A 22,893-nucleotide genomic window follows, 5' to 3' on the forward strand; every position below is an offset into this window, starting at 1 on the left:
GTGTGAACCCGGGAAGCAGAAGCTGCAGTGAGCTGAGTTCGTGCCACTGCACTCCAGCCTGGGTGACAGAGACTCTGTCTCAAAAAAAAAAAATAGTAACCTACATCTTTTAAATAAATCTTATATAACATTTAGTTCATGTCCATGTAAAGCAAAGCATCAAATGAATTTAAGTCCTTTTATTTTTAAAAAAGGATTTTTAAACACAATATAAAACACATCTAACAAGCAATAGGGAAGGGTGCACAGTGAAAAGTCTCTGTCATGACCCCTGCTTCTTGACTTTCCATTCTCAGAATTCAGTTCTTTTCTAGTTTTTTCAAATACTGAAGCTATGCTGTGCAGAAGGGATCTTGCTCTGTGCTGAAGTCTACCTGTCGGTACACCTTAAGTTATCATTTAAGCTCTACTTTGACCTCAAGAAAAGAAACATTTACTTTTACTATATCTTCATTTACCCCATTTGAAACTAGAATATTCTAAACCAACGGAAGAAGTGTCTATGAAACTCTTAGAAATATTATGGGACTATTGCTTTATATCACTGGTAGACTTTTGCTCTTTGTGGTTAAATTCAAGGGTTATTTGATATGCAGTCATTTGCCCAAGGATGATCTTATTGATATTGCCGTATACTGTCGCCACTATTGCCTGCTGCCTTTAGCAGCAAAACAAAGAATTGGTCAGTTGATAATATGGAGAGAAGTGTTTCCTCAGCATCACCTCCGACCTTTGGCAGACTCAAGCACTGAAGTCTTTCCGGAACCTGAAGGAAGATATTTTTTGCTAGTTGTTGGCTTGGTAAGTTTACCTCAGCTTCTTTCTTAGGATTTTTCTTCTTTTCTTTTATTTTTTTCTTTTAGGCAGGGGTTGAGGGATGCAGCGGTAGGTAGGTATCTATTGACTGTCTAAATAAATACACAAACATGCTCATGTAAAATTATTCGTATGTCTAATATCAGTATTCAAGGAAATGTTACATGCCCCCTTATTCCTTTTCTTTTGCATCCATTTAATACTCATGGACAAATATTAATAAAATCTAAGAAAATATTTTAGCAGGTTTTTAAAGTCTTTTGTTCCCCTTTCTATAGTGGTTTTATCCATTGGCTTGTTTTGGGAGATAGAGGGAGACATGAAAATAATATAGAATCAGAAACAGAATAAATATGCAATTGTAGATGAAAGGACTTCCAGTAACTGAGGCTGTTGACAGCTATCTTAGGGAATTCTGTGTCTCAAAAGAAGTGGTTTGATGGTATATCAAGATAAGGCAATGTAAGATTGTTTTCAACTGGGATCAAGAAGCATTAATAATAACCAAAAAGGAAAGATGACAGAGGAATTTTTAATAATCATCACATGATTATGCCATATGCCTCTATGTCTTCGATATTTATAAGTTTATACATGCACATTTTATGTAAATATTTTCATGGTAGCTAAACCTACATTTGTAATTTTTTTCCCTATAGAAACATTATATGCTATGTGTACTATTAGAAGCTGGAGGTTGCGCATCCAAAGCTATTGGGAGTCCTGGACCAGACTGTGTATATGTGGATCAAGTCAAAACAACTCTTCACCAGCTGGATGGAGTAGATTCTCGCATAGATGAACGGCTAGCATCTTCTCCAGTCCCCTGTTTGTCTTGTGCTGACTGGTTCCTTACTGGATCACGTGAAAAAACAGATAGCTTGACCACTTCGCCTATTCTCAGTAGGCTACAAGGTACTTCCAAAGTAGCAACTTCTCCAACATGCAGAAGAACGCTTTTTGGTGACTATTCCTTAAAGACATGCAAGCCTAGTCCTTCCTGTAGTAGTGGAGTATCTGACAATGGTTGTGAAGGTGGAGAAGATGATGGCTTTAGCCCCCATACTACACCGGATGCAGTACGGAAGCAAAGAGAATCTCAGGGCTCTGATGGTTTAGAAGAAAGTGGGACCTTGCTTAAGGTGTGTGCTTATTCAAGTGTGTACGTTCTGGGAGCTAAGTTGTCTCTCCAGTCCTTGTTTTATAATTGCAAGACATTTTTTTTAGTGGCATACCATTCTTCATTTGACATGGTGGTTATTTCAGTCACTGCTGGCAAACCAATGATTTTGAACCAAAAAGAAAAAGAAATATCAGGCCAGGTGTGGCAGATTGCTAGAGGCCAGGAGTTCAAGACCAGCCTGGCCAATGTGGCAAAACCCAGTCTAATAAAATTACAAAAAAATTACCAGGCATGTTGGTGCACACCTGTGATCCCAGATGCATCGGGAGGCTGAGGCACAAGAATTGCTTAAACCCAGGAGGCAGAGGTTGCAATGAGCCGAGATTGTGCCACTGCATGATTTGTCACTCCAGCCTGGGTGACAGAGTGAGACTCTGTCTCAAAAAAAAAAAAAGAGAGAAATATCAAGTAATAAGATAAGAGCCCCTTGACATTCATATCTGTTTAACAGTATTTAGAAATAGGAAAGCTTTAATCTCAATTTCCGTGTTCATCTCTTCCCTATTTGCAATGACAACAGAGAGCATCCAAGCTGTGGGGCCTGTTGGGGGCTGATCTGACTAAATAGCCAATGAAATATTCAGCAAAGAGAATCAGAACCCTAAATGTGTGTATGTGTGTGTGTGTGTGTGTGTGTGTGTGTGTGTGTGTGTATGTCTCTGTGTGTATTATCCTATTTTTATAGATTTTAAAATCTGAACCTTTGTAACACTTAAAGATTTAAAAGTTGACTCTAAAGAGGATGTTCATTTTTCAGATCATTTTTCCTAATTTTTTCCCATGAAAATACCATAAAATATCCAAATGATTATCAAAACATTCACCCTGGGAGGCTTTGTACTTACTCTAGTGATGCTGTTGTCTTTCAAAACATTTTTGAAACTTGTCATTTGGGTGGATGGAGGTGACACCAGATGAGGAGTCTGAGAAGGAGCACAAATAAAATATGAAATGCTAGTAGCATGGCATAAATAACCAGGTGCAATCTCCTCATACCAAACAGTAGAATACTTTTGGACCCCTAAGTGGGGTGTATTTGGAAGTACTTACATCAGTACCATACCTATTATCACAGTCGATGGAATTGGTAGGAAATAGTCTAAAAAGATTTGGACAGATTAAAGAATTACCAAGCCATGAATAGCTCCTAAGAGAAATTGAGTTAACCTTTAAGATTCAGCCATTCAACAAATGTTGATTGAATACCTACTAAGTGCCAAGGGCCATACTACACAAAGGAGATACAGAGATGAATAAGACACAGCCCCTGACTTTGAGGAGTGCAGAGTCTAGGGAGGGGAGACAAGTATGCATACATACAAATTTGGTAATGGCTCTGGTAGGAGGTTTTCAGGGAACACCATCATGCCCTCCCAGGACATGACCCTGGGATCCCTGTCAGCCATGGATAAGCCAAGAGGTACAAGTTAGCATCAAAAATATTTAAAGGAAGCATTGCAAATGGTAAGTAGTTCCCTCAGAAGGATGTTTAATTTTTAAATTGTTTCTGCTATATGATTCCATTCTTAGATATAAACTGATCTACTTAACTATATTTTTCAGGTCACTAAAAAGAAGTCTTCTCTTCCAAATCCATTTCATTTGGGAAACTTGAAAAAGGACCTTCCAGAAAAAGAATTAGAAATATATAACACAGTGAAGTAAGAAACTTTCTTATTCTTGTTCACTTAAACTCAGGAAGTTTTACAGTGAGAAAGTACAATTTTATAACATGTATTTTACTCAACAAACGTAATTCTGATATATCTTACATATTAAAGGTAATATCTGTGGTATTTCTTTAATATTTCATTACACATTTAGGAAAATGACCATATTAGTATTATGAAAGAGAAAAACACACAAAGTAATATTTCAAAATGTGAAAGTCTCCCTTTATCTCTCCACAGGTAACCTCCCTTTTGTATATTTAATATAATTTTTAAATTAGAGTTTAGTATTTTTTAGAGTGTTTGGTGGATGCAGTGGTGTGCTGTCCAGTTACACCTTAGCTCAGGGTATTCCTTCCCAACACTTGAGAATGGTGGCTGCTAATGCCTCACAGGTCCCCTAGCCTTGTCACTCCCCTAGCCGTGTCCTACACGGAAACTTGTTGACTCAGCTAAGGTTACATTCCTCCCTGGGAGGAGCCCATTTCTAATGACTAATAAATAAGTGAGTACAAAGGCTTGGCCCCTTGCCTAAATTGAAGACAACTCTGAAAGGCCAGCCAAGCTTCAGAGTACACAGTGGTATCGGCATTAGTATTTAATGCCTCCAAATATGAATGTTTAATTTTTTGATAGTTAAACATGATTTTAAGACAAATAAATTGGAACCAAACCTTTTATGGAACCCAAAAGTACCTTCACAAAACTCTAGTCTTCCATTTAACAAAAACTATTGCTCTGAAATTTTATTAACTCCATATCAGAATTTTAAAAATATGTATGTTGTGTTGGCATTGTCTCTAGTAAAAGGAGACTCTTTTTTCAAGTTCAATGGTTTAAACATAAATTCACATGTGGTGTAAATCATAGGCTCTCCTATTTTAAAAGGTGCCAAAGATGTGTGTTTATTCTCATTATTGACATGCAAAGATGTTTTTATATGATGTAGTTCATTTTAAAAGCATGATATAGGCCGGGCGCGGTGGCTCACGCCTGTAATCCTAGCACTTTGGGAGGCCGAGACGGGCGGATCACGAGGTCAGGAGATCGAGACCATCTTGGCTAACACGGTGAAACCCCGTTTCTACTAAAAATACAAAAAATTAGCCGGGCGTGTTGGCGGGCGCCTGTAGTCCCAGCTACTTGGGAGGCTGAGGCAGGAGAATGGCGTGAACCCGGGAGGCGGAGCTTGCAGTGAGCCGAGATCGCGCCACTGCACTCCAACCTGGGAAGACAGAGCAAGACTCTGTCTCAAAAAAAAAAAAAAAAAAAGAAAGCATGATATAAAACAGGATGTAATATATTATCCTAACCTTTTATGCACCTATCTTTGTAAAATACAATATATATAATATATTGAAAATAATATATAAAACATCTCATTCAGTAACTAAGTCCTACCCATTCTGCATTCCAGTAGTTCTTGAGGAACATCAGTTTGACTATCATGGTAAAATACTTTAATGCTACTAACTTAAATGTATTTAATTTGTTGGAAGGTATTTTTATATGTGGTCTACCCTAGACTGATATCTTGTTTATGGCTTATAGCTATCTGGGCCAGACACGAGCTGAATTATTTAATACCAACCATGGAAAAAGAGACAGTTAGCCAATTTGGGTTGTTTAGCAAAGGAATGATTAAGTTACTTGCAAATGAATTGAGGTTTACTTATCCTTGCATAACATGTAGTATTTGCCTCCATTAAGGGAATTAATAACCCTAGCTTGTACTTCAGTTACGGATGAAGAGGGAATTAAATGTTTAGCCCAGTTTCCCTTCCCTAATTATACTACTAATATTATATTGTAGATAAAAGCTTATAAGAAGTCTACTAAATTCAAAATGAACCAATATTTTAAAATTTACTAAAATTTCTTTTTTCTTCTCTTTGATTTTTTTTCTTTTTAAGACTGACATCTGGTCCTGAGAACACACTTTTCCACTATGTTGCCTTAGAAACAGTGCAAGGAATCTTTATTACTCCTACCCTTGAAGAGGTGGCACAGCTAAGTGGCTCTATCCACCCTCAGCTAATAAAGAATTTCCATCAGTGTTGTCTTTCCATTCGTGCAGTTTTCCAACAGACATTGGTGGAAGAGGTAGGGCACTGCTATAAATACAGTTTTCTGCCAGTTTAATTTCCAGATCTCTAAGCATTCTGTTATCTAATCAATATGCCCAGCATTGTTTTCGTTTCATTAAGTTTTTTTAAATAGTCACTCAATCTAACGTGGGTGCCAAAACAATTATAGTCACAGTACTTCAAGGTTTTATTTTATACTGAATTTGATGTCTTGGGTTACTTTTCAGGATATGGTAGACCTGTGTTTTCTACAGCAAAGCAAAATACAGTCGTTTGTAATGTAAATTAACCTTCCATATTTGATATCTGTGACTCAACCATTACTTGAGTAATAATATCTACCAATTGGTTCCTAAAATAACTGATAATTCTTTGAGTATTTAGCCAATAGTGTAAGGTATTTTGGAATATAATGGATTAAGGCAGGGGTCCCCAACCCCCCTGGGCCACATACCAGTAGCTCTCTGTGGCCTATTAGGAACCAGGCTGCACAGCAGGAGGTGAGTGGCGGGCCAGGGAGCCTTACTGCCTGAGCTCTGCTTCCTATCAAATCAGCAGCACATACGAGTGCAAACCCTATTATTGTGAACTGTGCATGTGAGGGATCTAGGCTGTGCACTTCTTATGAGAATCTAATGCCTGATGATCTGAGGTAGAACAGTTTCATCTTGAAACCATCCCTCCCCCAGAAATTGGTCTCCAATGCCAGAAAGGTTGGGGACCGCTGGGTTAAGGTACAGCTATAGACAGAAGACTAATGCAAATTTTTTGGCATTTGGTTGGTTGATTGCTTGCTTGCTTTTCTATCCAGGATGAAGTTTCATTGAATGTTGTTATCTGTTGAATAAATAATAATGCTGTATACAATTACAATATCAGATTATTTAAATGGCAGGAAAAGATAGGTGTTGATTTCTTGAAAAGGATAAAACGTACAGAGGTTTACTTGTGACGTTATACAGCCAAAAAACCTCTCTGAAAATGGTTGTAATGTATATAGCAATACATGTGTTAGGGATGCCAAATTTGTGAAGAACTTGGGTTTAAAAGTGGAAGAACATTGGACAAGGAATAAGGAATCCTGGACTGAGCCTCACCTCCTATTTCCTTAGCTATGAAGCAAGTGGGCTGAATTACATCATCTCTCCAGGTTCATTCAGCAGTAAAATTCTATGTCTTATAGGATTTTTTTTTGAGTCCTCAGAAATTGTTATTCTGTAAAAATACTGTGTTTGACCCTATATTCCTGTATGCTTTGGGTTCTTATGCTCCTATTTCCCTTTTTAACATTAACTGATAAATGTTATAAAGGAATATTTCATTTACTTGATAATATTTAGTAATATAAATTAGTTTTCCCCATCTTATTTAAACATTGAGGTGCCTACTCTGCACCAGACACTATTCTAGGAACGTGGGATACAACAGTGGACAAAACAAAGTCCCTTCCTTCATGAAGCCTATTTTCTAATTAGAAATTAGTATGCTGAGAAGAATTAGAAAATAGTATGCTGAGAAGAATCAGTGTCAAGCAAAATAATAAAACATGGTAAGGATTAGAGGTGGGAGTGACTATTTTGAAAGGTCTCTCTGATCATGTCAAGTGATACTTGAACAGAGACCTGAATGAAGTGAGGGAGCAAGCCATGTGGCTCTCTGGGGACAGAGCTTCCAACAAGGGGAACAGCAAATGCAAAGCTGCAGAGCATTACCGCCTGAGGTCTGCCTCCTGTCAGGTCAGCTGCGGCATTAGGTTCTCATAGGAGTGCAAACCCTACTGTGAACTGTCCATGCAAGGGATCTAGGTTGCCCACTTCTTATGAGACTCTAATGCCTGATGATCTGAGGTGGAACAGTTTCATCCTGAAACCATCCCCTAGGGGCTGGGAGAGTACTGGAGCAGACTGAGTGAGAAGAAAGTGGAAGAAGAGATCACAAAGGTAGCAGGGCCAGCTTATGCATGGCCGGATAGACTATGATAAGGACTTTGGGCTTTGTTCTGAAAGAGATGATACATTCTTGAACAGTTCTGCCCAAATAAGGGACATGATCCGTAATTTTTTTAAAGGATCACTCAGGCTACTGTGGGTAGAACAGGAAACAGAATAACAAGGGTGGAGGCAGGGACCAGTTAGGAGGCTTTCAAAATTCTCAAAGCAAGAAATGATTATGGCTTCTGGACTCTGGATATATTTTGGAGGGCAAACCAAAAAGATCTGTTGATGGATTAGATAAAAGCTATGAAGGAAAGAAAAGGATCAAGGATCACTCCACTGTTTGGCCTGAAACTTATAAGAAGTCTTTATAGTCCAAATGAGTCATTGTTTTGCTAATGCTTTAATCAGTATGAAATTTAGAGATTATGGGTCAAAGGAAGACAAAATACTGTTTTAAATATAGATTTTTTCAATTTATTACAGAATTATCTGTTCATTTAGAACACATTTATTAAGCACCTACTATGAACCAGGCACTGCTGGTTTTAAAACACACAAAGAAGATTGCATATTGTCTCTTCCCTGGGGAAAAAAGCTTATAATTTTCTGTCTTCCACTGTGGAAGACAGATCTATAAACTGCTAATATAATACAATATACATACTAATAATATAGGCCTGTGAACAAAGTGTTCCCTAGAAAAGTCAAGGGACACTTTATCCATGAAGTCTCCTTTAGGATATGGTATTTAAGTATTGAGGAAGAGTAGAAATTTTCCTGCAGATAAGAAGAATGTCATTGCAGGCACTGAAGTATTTGGATCAGCCAATTCAGATTACTCTGTGAAAACATTTTAAAGTAACACTGGTAATACCAGTTAATACTAACAATACCTATTAATTTACAGAAAAAGAAAGGACTAAATAGTGGAGACCATTCAGATTCTGCAAAGTCGGTGTCTTCTCTTAACCCTGTTAAAGAACATGGTGTGTTGTTTGAATGTTCACCTGGAAACTGGACTGATCAGAAAAAAGCACCACCAGTTATGGCTTACTGGGTAGTAGGGTAAGTGAGAAAAAAAAGTATTTGAAAGTAAAGTGTTAGAAAAGTGAAAGAAAAGTGGTAAAGGAGATTAACATTTTAAAATGTAAGCATGGAATTTTTTATCTAGCTATACTATTTTAATATATTTTATTTTATTTGCTAAGTATCTCCTTTAAATCCCTCCCAAGTATTTTTCTATTGAAAATTATCTTATAAAATTAAATTTCAGTAATACATTGAAAGAATAATTCCAGTTTTTCTCTTCTTCCCTTTTTCCCCTGCTTCCTTCATTTTCCCCCTCTCTCGTTTCTTTCCCTCTTACCATCCTCTCCCTTTTCTTCCCTTCTCCTCTCTCTGGCCCCTGCCACAAGACCATGCCCAGTCAGGACCCTGCCCACCTTTGTTTCCATCTCCTGTCTCCTTCCTCTTCCATCCACTGTGCACCAGCTGCACGAGCACCAATCAAATCTTGTTTCTGTTGTTCCTTCTGCATGGGATATTCTATCCCTTGACCTTTGCACTTCTGGATCCTTGATATTCAGACCAGTGCTAACAGGTCATCTTGTCAGAGACGATCCATTATCTCTTTCCCTCATCAAAGTGGCTACTCAGTTATTCTCTATATGACTCTTTTATTGTTTATTTTCTTGTCCTTCTCCACCCCCCACCCTCATTACAATATCAGCTTCATGAGGTCAGGAATTGTATCTGTCTTGTCCACCACTGGCACCTGCAACAGTACCTGGCACATAATATAGTCACTTGATAAATATGTGATGGCTGAGTAGGTGAGACTGTGCCTGGCAAAATGTGAAACTGGTGGTGGGTTGGGTGGGCAGTGGGCGGTATGGCAAACACAGAGACATAGTCATTGCCTCTAAGGGCCTTATATCTAGCAGAAGAATTATGAAATATGCTGAAATATCTATATATTTATATATCTATATTTATAGATATAGAGAGAAATCTTATATATATGTGTGTGTATACATATATGTAAAATGAATCTGATGATACAACCAAATACTATAGGAATTCTGAGGAGGGGGCAAAATCTAATGAACAAAGATGCGAACAGTGGAAATTATACAGCACAGCAGTGAACAGACTGGTTTGCCAGGATGGTAGAGGAATGGCATATACAAAGATTAAGTGAAAGATCAAGTTGGGAACCTAAGTTAGGACCACTGCAGAAGGTTATCTGAGTTGGAGTAGAGGTTGGTGGAGGAAAGGGCACAGAATTAGTTGGGAGTAGGGGTAGTGGACACATACCATGTAGTATTAAGCTGTATGACAGACACTTTACAGACATTATCCAAAGCAGAAATTCCCATGTGCTAGTCCATGGGATTTAGAATCACCTAAGTCACTTGTTAAAATCTGAGATGCCTGGGCCCCAGACCTACTAAATCAAAATCTGTGAGAGTGGGAATCTGTATTTTTAGTAAGCTCCTTTGTGATTATCCTTTGAACCAGGCTTGGGAACATCAGTGTAAGCTTAATTCCATGTAGTGTAATCAGAGTTGTACTGCTGGAAGATTAAACTGGGAGCGCCAATGGAATTATGTGCACATGAGAGATACTAGAAATGAGAAGACCAGTTAGGCACACATGTAGCTGTTCAGTCGAGTGTTAACTACGTTCATGACAATTGGAATAGAAAGAATCAAAAGATGTTGAATTTTGATAATGCAGATTTATGCAGAAGAGAAATTTAAGAAAATCAGGCAGAACTATCTCCAGTTTAAATAGATCAATTTGTATACATTAGTATTGATTAAATGGATTTCAATTTTAACTCTTTAAGAAAACCAAACAAAATTTCAATGTTAATTCCAATTCAGTTCTATTTGCCAAAAAAAGCTACCATATATTTAATGTTTTAATAAAAATTAAACATTAGAAAGTAAAGAGCAATAAAATATTTAATAACTATTGTGCCTATAATGCTAGTGCTATTGCCTTTATTATAATAACTAGATTTGCTATTTAAAAACTGAGTGGTATCATAATACATATTGATAAAATAGGATTATTACACTCTAGAGCAATAAAAACTAATTGACCTAAGGCATATATTATTTATTTAGAAATAAATCTAGCTGCTTTCTCCCTAGTATAGATTTAGATTCATGGATTTTAAATTTACTACTGATGCTTTCAGAAACAAAAATTAAATTAATTGGATGGTTAGAGTTTTTGTTGTTTGTTGTTGTTTTAATTTCTGAAATGAGTGTGTTCTTTTCTTCTGCAGGAGACTTTTTCTTCATCCAAAACCTCAAGAACTTTATGTCTGTTTTCATGACTCAGTCACAGAAATTGCCATTGAAATAGCTTTTAAATTGTTCTTTGGGTTAACCTTGTAGCCGTGCTTTCTTGATGCGTAGAAACATGTGCATGGAGGATCAAACACTGTCAGAATTGCTGAAATCAATACACAAAGAGATAAAGTTTAGCTTCTTTTTACTATTCAATATTGAACATAATATTGTTAAATATTGAGATGAAATGCTGTTGGATTTGATACATTAAATCTTAATGTAATATTGTAAGACTTTTGAGAATATACTTGATTAAAATGTGAAAGAAGGGATTGTTAACTTATTGCTATTTTGGTATATAATGTTAATTTATTGACTAGTTTGAAATAATGTGAAGTGTTTTTTATATCAGATTAATATAGGAAATGTTTATTCTTGAAAAATACTCAATTTGTTGTTTATTTTTCTCAAAATTCATACTGATATCTGATGAAATGATTATGAAATTGGGAGCAGGTGACCAGGTGCTGTAACTAAGTAGTGCTATGACCATGAGCAAGTTTTTGTACCTCTCTAAGCTCAGAGTTTTCATGTAAAATGAGATGATTGCATTGAGGTTTCAAAAATACCTCAAGTAAAATGTGCTTTTATTTTATTTTAGTTTTAGTTTTAGTTCTGGGGTACATGTGCAGGATGTGCAGGTTCGTTACATAGGTAAACATGTGCCATGGCGGCTTGCTCCACCTATCAACCCATCATCTAGGTATTAAGCCTAGCATGCATTAGCTATTTTTCCTAATACTCTCCCTACCCCCACAACAGGCCCTGGTGTGCATTGTTCCCCTCCCTTTGTCCATGTGTTCTCATGGTCAGCTCCCACTTATAAGTGAGAACCTACAGTGTTTGGTTTTCTGTTCCTGCATTAGTTTGCTGAGGATAATGGCTTCCAGCTTCATCCATGTCCCTGCAGAGGACATGATCTCATACCTTTTTGTGGCTGCATAGTATTCCATGGTGTATATGTACCACATTTTCTTTATCCAGTCTATTGCTGATGGGCATTTGGGTTGATTCCATGTCTTTGCTATTGTAAATAGTGCTTCAATGAACATATGTGTGCATATATATTTATAATTGAATGATTTATATTACTTTGGGTATAAACCCAGTAATGGGATTGCTGGGTCAAATGGCATTTCTGGTGCTAGATCTTTGAAGAATCACCACACTGTCTTCCACAATGGTTGAACTAATTCACATTCCCACCAACAGTGTAAAAGCGTTCCTATTTCCTCACAGCCTCGCCAGCATCTGTTATTTCTTGACTTTTTAATAATAGCCACTCTGACTGGTGTGAGATGATATCTCATTGTGGTTTTGATTTGCATTTCTCTAACAATCAGTGATATTGAGCTTTTTTTTCATATGTTTGTTGGCTGCATGAATGTCTTCTTTTGAGAAGTGTCTGTTCATGTCCTTTGCCCAGTTTTTAATGAGGTTCTATTTTTTCTTGTAACTTGGTTTGAGTTCCTTGTAGATCCTGGATATCAGATCATTGTTGGATGAATAGATTGCCAAAATTTTCTCCCACTCTGTAGGTTGCCTGTTCACTCTGATGATAGTTTCTTTTGCTGTGCAGAAGGTCTTTAATTTAACTAGATCCCATTTGTCAAGTTTTGCTTTTGTTGCAGTTGCTTTTGTGATTTCATCATGAAATCTTTGCCCATGCTCATGTCTTAAATGATATTGCCTAGATTTTCTTCTAGGGATTTTATAGTTTTGGGCTTTACATTTAAGCCTTTATTCTATCTTAATTTTTTGTATAAGGTATGAGGAATGGGTCCAGTTTCTATTTTCTGCATATGGATAGCCAGTTCTCCCAGCACCATTTATTAAATAAGGAATCCTTTCCCCATTGCTTGTTTTTCTCAGGTTTGTTGAAGATCAGATGGTTGTAGATGTGCAATCTTATTTCTGAGTTCTCTATTCTATTCCATTGGTCTGTGTGTCAGTTTTTGTACCAGTACCATGATGTTTTGGTTATTGTACCCTTACAGTACAGTTTGAAGTTTGGTAGTGTGATGCCTCCAGCTTTGATCTTTTGGCTTAGGATTGCCTTGGCTATACAGGCTCTTTTTTTGGTTCCATATAAATTTTAAAATAGTTTTTTCTAATTCTGTGAAGAATATCAATGGTAGTTTAATGGGAATAACATTGACTCTAAAAATTACTTTGGGCAGTATGGCTATTTTCATGATATTGATTCTTACTGTCTGTGAGCATGGAATATTTTTCCATTTGTTTGTGTCCTCTCTGGTTTCCTTGAGCAGTGGTTTGTAGTTCTCTTTGAAGAGGTCCTTCACTTCCCTTGTTAGCTGTATTCCTAGGTATTTTATTCTCTTTGAAGCAATTGTGAGTAGGAGTTCATTCATGATTTGGATCTCTGCTTGCCTGTTGTTGGTGTATAGGAATGCTGGTGACTTCTGCACAATGATTTTGTATCTTGAGACTTTGCTGAAGTTGCTTATCAGCTTAAGAAGCTTTTGGGCTGAAACAATGGGGTTTTCTAGATATAGGATAATGTCCTCTGCAAACAAAGACATTTTGACTTCCTCTCTTCCTCTTTGAATACCCTTTATTTCTTTCTCTTGCCTGATTGCCCTGGCCAGGACTTCCAATACTATGTTGAATAGTGGTGAGAGAGGTCATCCTTGTCTTGTGCTGGTTTTCAAGGGGAGTGCTTCCAGCTTTTGCCCATTCGGTATGATATTGGCTGTGAGTCTGTCATAAATGGCTCTTATTATTTTGAAGTATGTTCCTTCAATACCTAGTTTATTGAGAGTTTTTAACATGAAAGGATGTTGAATTTTATTGAAGGCGTTTTCTGCATCTATTGAGATAATCATGTGGTCTTTGTCTTTAGTTCTGTTTGTGTGATGAATTAAGTTTATTGATTTGCATATGTTGAACCAGCCTCACATCCCGGGAATGAAGCCAACTTGATCGTGGTGGATAAGCTTTTTGATGTGCTGCTGGATTCAGTTTGCCAGTGTTTTATTGAGAATTTTTACATTGATGTTCATCAGGGATATTGGTCTGAAGTTTTCTTTTTTTGTTGTATCTCTGCCAGGTTTTGATATCAGGATGATGCTGGCCTTATAGAATGAGTTAGGGAGGAGTCTCTCCTTTTCATTTGTTTGGAATAGTTTCAGAAGAAGTGGTATCAGCTTCTTTTTGTATTTCTGGCAGAATTCAGCTGTAGATCCATCTGGTCCTGGGCTTTTTTTGGTTGGTAGCCTATTAATTACTGCCTCAATTTCAGAACTTGTTATTGGTCTATTCAGTGATTCAACCTCTTCCTGGTTCAGTCTTGGGAGGGTGTATGTGTCCAGGAATTTATCCATTTCTTCTAGATTTTCGAGTTTATTTGCACAGAGCTGTTATAGTATTGTCTGATGGTTGTTTATATTTCCATGGGATCAGTGGTAATATCCCCTTTATCATTTTTTATTGTGTCTATTTGATTCTTCTCTCTTTTCTTCTTTATTAGTCTAGCTAATAGTCTATTTTGTTAATATTTTCTAAAAAAAAAAAAGCAGCCCCTGGATTCATTTATTTTTTGAAGGGTTTTTCATGTCTCTAGCTCCTTCATTTCCACTCTGATTTTGGTTACTTTTTGTCTTCTGCTGGCTTTTGGGTTTGTTTGCTCTTGGTTCACTAGTTCTTTTAGTTGTGATACTAGGGTGTCGATTTGAGATCTTTCTAGCTTTTTGATCTGGGCATTTAGTGCTATAAATTTCCCTCTTAACACTGCTTTAGCTATGCCCCAGAGATTCTGGTACATTGTCTCTTTGTTTTCATTGGTTTCAAAGAACTTCTTGATTTCTCTCTTAATTTCATTATTTACCCAGGAGTCATTCAGGAGCAGGTTGTTCAATTTCCACGTAGTTTTGTGGTTTTGAGTGACTTTCTTACTCTTGAGTTCCAATTTGATTGCGCTGTGATCTGAGAGACTGTTTGTTATTACTTCAGTTCTTTAGCATTTGCTGAGGAGTGCTTTACTTCTAATTGTGTGATCAATTTTAGAGTAAGTACCATGTGGCACTGAGAAGAATATATATTCTGTTGTTTGGGGGTGGAAAGATCTCTAGATATTTATCAGGTCCCACTTGATCCAGAGCTGAGGTCAAGTCCTGAATAACTTTGTTAATTTTCTGTCTCGATGATCTAATATTGACAGTGGGGTGTTAAAGTCTCCCACTATTATTGTGTGGAAATCTAAGTCTCTTTGTGGGTCTCTAAGAACTTGTTTTATGAATCTGAGTGCTCCTATATTAGGTGCATATATATTTAGGATAGTTAGCTCTTCTTGTTGAATTGACCCCTTTACCAGTATGTAATGCCTTTGTCTTTTTTTTAATCTTTATTCGTTTAAAGTCTTTGTCAGAAACTAGGATTGCACCCTCTCCTTTTTCTGTTTTCCTTTTGCTTGGTAGATTTTCCTTCATCCTTTTATTTTGAGTCTATGTGTGTCCTTGCATGTGAGATGGGTCTCTTGAATACAGCACACTGATGGATTTTGACTCTATCCAGCTTGCCACTCTGCGTCTTTTATTTGGGGCATTTAGTGCATTTACATTTAAGGTTAATATTGTTATGTGTGAATTTTATCCTGACATCATGATGCTAGTTGATTATTTTGCAGACTTGTTTATGTTTTTGCTTCATAGTGTTACTGATCTGTGTATTTCAATGTGTTTTTTGTAGCGGCTGGTAACAGTTTTTCCTTTCCATATTGAGTGCTTCCTTCAGGAGCACTTGCAAGGCAGGCCTGGTGGTGACGAATTCCCTCAGCATTTGCTTGTCTGAAAAAGATTTTATTTCTCCTTCACTTATGAAGCTTAGTTCAGCCAGATATGAAATTCTAGGTTGGAAATTCTTTCCTTTAGAATGTTGAAAATTGGCCCCCAACCTCTTCCAGCTTATAAGGTTTCTGCTGAGAGGTCTGCTGTTAGTCTGATGGGCTTCCCTTTATAAGTGACCTGGCCTATCTCTCTGACTGCCCTTAACATTTTTTCCTTCATTTCAGTCTTGGAGAATCTGATGATTATGTGTCTTGGGGTTGATCTCATGGAGTATTGTATTGGGGTTCTCTGGATTTCCTGAATTTGAATGTTGGCCTGTCTTGCTAGGTTGGGGAAGTTTTCCTGGATGATATCCAGAAGTGTGTTTTCCAACTTGGTTCTATTCTTCTGTCTCTTTCAGGTATATCTGCCAGTCGTAGGTTCAGTCTTTTAACATAATCCCATAGTTCTCAGAGGTTTTGTTCATTCCTTTTCATTCTTTTTTCTCTAATCTTGTCTGCCTACCTTATTTCAGCAAGATAGTCTTCAAACTCTGATATCCTTTCTTCCACTTAGTCTATTTGGCTATGGATACTTGTGTTTCCATTATAAAGTTCTCATGTTTTTCAGCTCCATCAGATCATTTACGTTCCCCTCCAAACTGGTTATTCTGCTTAACAGCTCCTATAATGTTTTATTATGGTTCTTAGCTTCTTTGCAGTGAGTTAGAACATATTCCCTTAGCTTGGTGAAGTTCGTTATTTCCCATCTTGGATGGATGATTGACATTCATCCATCTCAGCCTCAGCCCAGTTCTGTGCCCTTGCTAGAGACATGTTGCAATCTTTTGGAGGAGAAGAGGCACTCTGGCTTTCTGAGTTTTCCGTATCCTTGCATTCTTTCTCATCTTCATGGGTTTATCTACCTTTGATCTTTGAGGCTGCTGACTTTTGGATGAGGTTTTTGTGGTGTCTTTTTTGTTGATGTTGTTGCATTCTGTTTTTCTTTAGCAGTCAGGCCCCTCTTCTGCAGAGCTGCTGCAGTTTGCCTGGGGTCCACTCTAGTCCCTATTCGCCTGGGTCTCTCGTCTTCCAGGAGATATCACCAGTGGAGGCTGCAGACCAGCAAAGATGGCAGCCTGCTCCTTCCTCTGGGAGCTCTGTCCCAGAGGGGCACTGGCCTGATGCTAGCCGGAATGCTCCTGTATGAAGTGTCTGGAGACTCCTGTTGGGAGGTCTCAGTCAGAAGGAGCGGGGTCAGAGAACCACTTAAATAAGCAGTCTGTCTGCCCCTTGACAGGGTGGGTGTGCTACACTGGGGGGAATCCCCCTCATCTGGACTGCCTTGACTCTCCAGAGCCAGCAGGCAGAGAAGACTAAGATCACTGATCCATGATACTTCAGCCATCCTTCCTCCTAGGGGCTCCTCTCGGGGTTATCAGCGTTTTGTCCATAAACCCCTGGCTGGGGATGCTGAGATTCCCACAGGGAGGCCCTGTCCAGCGAAGAGGAATGAATCTGGGTTCCACCCCATCTCGCTGGCGCTAGCAGCAAGGGAAAGTGGCCAATTGAAGCCGCAGTGATGGCGGCCTCCCCTCCCTTCTCCCCCCTCTCCTTCCCCACTTCCAGAACTCAGTAGTCTTAGGCAGTTTCTAGCTGGTGGGGGAGGATTCCAAGCCAGTGGGTTTTAGCTTATAGAGTTCTGTGAGAGCAAGGCTGCTTGGCTCCCTGGCTTCAGCCCCCTCCCCATGAGAGTGGACAGATCTCCTGCCTCACGGGAGTTCCCAGAGCCGGAGTATGCAAATACTCCAGTGTCTCAGTGCCTGCTCAAAGCGGCTGCCCACCCAAGCAGAGATTTGTGCTTGGGACCCAAAGCTCTGGTAGCATTGGCTCAGGAGGGAACCTCCTGATCTACAAGTTGCAAGGATCTGTGGGAAAAGCCTGGTTTTCAGGGAGGGGAAGCAAAATCCTTCACCATCTCCCTTGGCTGGAGGAGGGAGTTCACTTTGCTGCGTGCAGTTCCTGGATGGGATCTTGCTCCACCCTGTTTGCTTGCTCTCCGTGGGTCATGCCAGCCACCTAGCAGTCCCAATAAGAGAACTTCGGTACCTCAACTGAAGATGCAGAGTTTACTCACAGTTTTCTTCCTTCTTGGTGGGAGCTGCAGAGCAGAGCTGCCTCTCTTTGACCATCTGGGCTCTCTGTTCTACTTTTTTTTTTTTTTTTTTTTTTGCCTCTTGCATGTTGGTCACCTCCTAAATTAGTAATGTCCAAGTACTTATTCCTTATCAGATACTTTTCATTAATTTAACTATCCTAGTACATACCTCACTGTGGGGAAAGGGGGAAAGATGAAAATTAAACTTACTTTTTATTTATTTCTCTTTAAGTTTCAGGTAAGCTCGATTTTGACTAGGATATATATATATGTGTGTGTGTGTATATATGTATTTTTTAAACTATTTGTCAACTTTATTTTTTTTTGTTTTTTTTTGTTAAAATACATTCAGCGGCTGGGCTTAGTGGCTCACGCCTGTAATCTCAACACTTTGGGAGGCTGAGGCAGGTGGATCACTTGAGTCCAGGAGTTCAAGACCAGCCTGAGCAACATAGCAAAAACTCCATCTCTACAAAAAACACCAAAATTAGCCGGGTGTGGTAGCACTCTCTTTTAACAGTCCCAGATACCTGGGAGGCTGAGGTGGGAAGATCACCTGAGCTCAGTCGGTTGAGGCTGCAGTGAGCTATGATCATGCCACTGCACTCTAGCCTGGGCAACACAGTGAGACCCTGTCTCAAAAAAAAAAAAAAATCACATTCAAGTATATTTCACATGCATTTTATATAATTCATGAATTTCAGGAAAGCTGCATGTAAATCTTTTTTTAAAGCTAAATCATGTTAAAGACACTGAAAAAGTTAACTAAAATTCTATGGTGACTTCTTTTATAAAATACTAATTTTTGGCCGGGCACGGTGGTGGCTCACGCCTGTAATCCCAGCACTTTGGGAGGCCGAGGCAGGTGGATCATGAGGTCAGGAATTCGAGACCAGCCTGACCAACATGGTGAAACCCCATCTCTACTAAAAATACAAAAATTAGCTGGGCGTGGTGGTGTGCACCTGTAATCCTAGCTACCTAGGAGGCTGAGGCAGGAGAATCGCTTGAACCCAGGAAGCAGAGGTTGCAGTGAGCCAAGATCACACCACTGCACTTCTGCCTGTGGAACAGAATGAGACTCCGTCTCAAAAAAAAAAAATACTAACTTTTATCTTAGAAATATAGATCATTATGCATTGGGTTTTTTCAAAGGGGGAACACTTTAGTGAACAATAGTTTACTTGACCTTTAGTTGGAAAAGAAAACTAATGGTGGAGAATTTTCTTTGGCTGGGAGAATTTGGTAGATTGAGAGAAAGGAAGAACATCAATACTGCATTTTTACTTGACATTTACCCTGTAGATCCTCCTAGAGGTTCGATGCCCCCAAGACATTCCAACACTGAGCTGTTTCTTCTCCAGGTCTTAAGCTTTGAATACAAGCTATACCAGCACATCTAAAATCGGTCTCTACATTTTTCCATCTTAAATATGAGCTGTCCAGCTTAGTCAAAACTAACTGCAAAACACTGGGTGTACCATTTGAGTCATTTGGTCTTAAAAGAAACACTATTATCACTGTGTCACAGTTTGAGAGATTTTCACTTAAGCATTTAAGTTGCAAACCACTACATATTTGTCCCATTAGTGACTAGTGGGCCTTAATTTTGGCATTCAAATTAGGGTAAAAAACCTTGGTTCTTGAAATGCTACAGAAAATAGCTTGAGGCCAGGCACAGTTGCTCACACCTGTAACTCCAGCACTTTGGAAGGCTGAGGCAGGCAGATCACTTGAGGTCAGGCGTTTGAGACCAGGCTGGTCAACATGGTGAAACCCTGTCTCTTCTAAAAATACTAAAAAAAAAAAAAAAAAAAAAAAAAATTAGCCGGGCATGGTGGCAGGTGCCTGAAGTCCCAGCTACTTGGGAGGCTGAGGCAGGAGAATCACTTGAACCCAGGAAGCAGAGGCTGCAGTGAGCCTAGCTCGTGCCACTGCCACTCCAGCCTGGGCAACAGAACAAGGCTCTGTTTAAAAAACAAAAAAGCTTGAAATACTCTCCCCTTAAGATCACAATATTGTCATATGCTACCATTTGACTCACAACTGCTGTCTTAGGACTGCTTATTTACATATATATGTATTAAGACACTTTGGTTAAAACAATTTATTAGATGTCTTAAATTTCTGGATATGTCCCTGAAAATACCATGAACTACTTCTAATACTGATAATTATGAATAAACGTAGCTGTTGATCACCTCAGGTTTTCATACAAACTGAACTAAGGTAGGGTTTTATCATAGGGGACTTTTTGTTTCATTTAATGAAATTTTGATGTGTTGAACTGCTTTCCTGGTGTCAGAGAAACATGAGACCATCGCTCAGTAATGGAAATAAAAAGGCAGAGCAGACTACTGATCTTAATAAAAGGAAAATTATTTGCTGTATCATAGATGTGCACTGTAATTTCCATGTTAAAGAGGCACTGCATTTTTAAGAAATAAAATCACACATCTTATTTTTTCATTTCTAAATGGATATTGAACTAAGCTCTGTAGGCAAACTTAGCTGCCTATTTTTCCAAATATGTTCAGAATCACATCTGAAACATCAAACTGATTATCAGACAATAAAGTGCCTGTTACTTTATTAAATAAAGGGGGACAGGATGACAGTGCAGATATCCTAGAAATATGCTTTAGAAGACACAGAAACGTTGTTAAATTGGATTTTATTAGTATCATGCAAATGTTCCCTTCCACCAACAACTATTAATGTGAAAAACTATATATAGCTAGCATTTTTTAAAATATCAAATACTGTCTCATTATCATATGTTTAGCCCCCCCAAAATTACATTTTAGACTCTTACTTTCTCTCCCTCTCCCCTTTCTTTAGCTCTTGTTTGTGTCTTGCCAGAGAAGTGTACCTAGTAAGGGAATGTTTCTTATTTGTGCCAAGGGACTATTGATGATGCTGTATAATGGCAAGATAGCATTTTGTAATACCTGCTTTTTTATATTTCTAATACAAATGGGCAAAGCTGTGAAACCAATTTACTAGGTTTTTCTGCTTTGAACATAATTGTACGTGTTAATTCTCTCTAAACAGTGCCTGGCACAAATTACATGCTATAAAAGTGTTAGCTACTACTGCTACCATTTATTATTATCATTATTAAATATCCATTGGTTGAAAACCAAGTAGTCAGCTAAATCATACCTGCTACTGTACAAAATGTTGGGGAAAAGCTGAGAAAAATCATTTATCAATAAACAGTTTTCAGAACAAGAATTTATACTTTGGATATTTTTAAATTATTAAATGTTATTGAAACTTTATGCACCAAAACTGTATGAAATAATTTAATTTTGCAGTTGTGTTTGTATATTCTATGTAATTAAAGCTACTTTTATACTATATTGATAGTTTTAAATAAAACTGGTTTGGAGGTTTGTTTGCAGTTGTATTGCCTTTTCATGCATTCATCCAACATGTGTTTATTGCATTTCTACCCTGTGCCAAGCGCTGATGTGGAGGCAGAGGCTATAGCAATGAATAAAACAGCTAAAAATTCCTGCCCTCATGGAGTTTATGTTCCAATGGGAGAGGCATACCACAGACAAGATAAATAAGTAAAATATGTAAATGCTAAGAGAAAAAATTGTAAAGCAAGAGAAGGGGATGTAAGATGTGGCAGACAGGGTGACCAAGGAAAGGGATGCTGAGCTGACTGCAGACCTGAAGTGAGGAAACTAATCATGCTGATTTCTCCGGAGAGCAAAGTGAACAGAGCAAAGATCCAGAAACTCTGTACTTTTAATGTTAACATAAATCACTAGAATTTTTTTCCTTCCCTAATCAGTAAGTAAAATCAATGCAGTAAATTACTCAGTTTCAGCTCCGACCTATTGAAGAGCTGATTTAGTGTTTTTAATAAGGTTAAAAAGCTACTGGGCGCGGTGACTCACTACTGTAATCCCAGCACTTTGAAAGGCTGAGGCGGAAGAACTGCTTGAGTCCATGAGTTCAAGACAAGCTTGGGCTTGTCTTGATATGGAGACCCCATCTCCACAAAAAATTTTTAAAATTAGCTGGATATGGTGGTCTTTGCCTGTAGTCCTAGCTACTTGGGAGGCTGAGGTGGGAGAATTACGTGAGCCCAGGAGTTCAAGGCTTCAGTGTGCCATGATCTTGCCACTGCACTCCAGTCTGGGTGCAGAGTGAGACCCTGTCTCAACAAAAAGTTTTTTAAAAGGTTAACAAAGCTACATTTTTAAGTTGACACTTTCACTTTTGTCTGTCTTCTATCAATGAATGCATGTCAGAAATAAGCTTGATATCATAAAGGAATATGATGTAAACATTGTCAGCTATCAAGTCAAATGTTAGAGGAGGGTAGAAAGAGAAAGTTGCCCTGGGGAGCAGCAGAACACTTCCTTTCTGTCCTCAGAGATGGTTCCCTTACCTTTCTTGGATCTTAAAAAGACACTCTTACCTGTAGTGATTCAAGTAATTTCCCCCTTAAATTTCTCCGTATGTGCCTGCTAATGCTTCAAATTCCCTTGAAGGAGAATGAAACCTTTCATTTTTCAGATGTTTGCTAATAAAAAGCCAATTGTTTATTGAATTTACAATGAATTTGACAAAGGATTTTGAAGTCAATGCAATGGAAAGATTTTCCATTTTGTTTAAGCCTAAGAATTAATTAATTAATGCTTTAGACACATTAATCTGGCTGCTGCATGTGAAAGAGAGAAACAGAGATTCGAGTTGGAAACCCCAGTTAAGAGTTGAATAAGCCGGTCGGGCGTGGTGGCTCATGCCTGTAATGCCAGCACTTTGGGAGGCCGAGGCGGGTGGATCACTTGAGGTCAGGAGTTTGAGACCAGCCTGGCCAACATGGTGAAACCGTGTCTCCACTAAAAATACAAAACTTAGCTGGGTGTTG

General features: G+C 38.3%; 1 protein-coding gene across 8 annotated transcripts in view; it reads left to right on the plus strand.

The window, feature by feature from the left end:
* Window positions 1–21,397, plus strand: part of INTU (inturned planar cell polarity protein) — a 97,709-nt gene extending 76,312 nt beyond the window's left edge. For all 8 annotated transcript variants that reach the window (XM_034959116.3, XM_003823099.5, XM_034959115.3 and 5 more), the window contains 6 exons: window positions 580–801; window positions 1,476–1,958; window positions 3,563–3,660; window positions 5,583–5,772; window positions 8,601–8,758; window positions 10,992–21,397. In XM_034959116.3, the coding sequence (XP_034815007.2) occupies window positions 580–801; window positions 1,476–1,958; window positions 3,563–3,660; window positions 5,583–5,772; window positions 8,601–8,758; window positions 10,992–11,103 (1,263 nt within the window). In that variant the 3' untranslated portion in view covers window positions 11,104–21,397. The remainder of the gene's footprint in view (window positions 1–579; window positions 802–1,475; window positions 1,959–3,562; window positions 3,661–5,582; window positions 5,773–8,600; window positions 8,759–10,991) is intronic.
* The last annotated feature ends 1,496 nt before the right edge of the window (window positions 21,398–22,893 follow it).

The sequence above is a fragment of the Pan paniscus genome, chromosome 3 (assembly GCF_029289425.2).
Source record: "Pan paniscus chromosome 3, NHGRI_mPanPan1-v2.0_pri, whole genome shotgun sequence".
Lineage (NCBI taxonomy): Eukaryota > Metazoa > Chordata > Mammalia > Primates > Hominidae > Pan > Pan paniscus.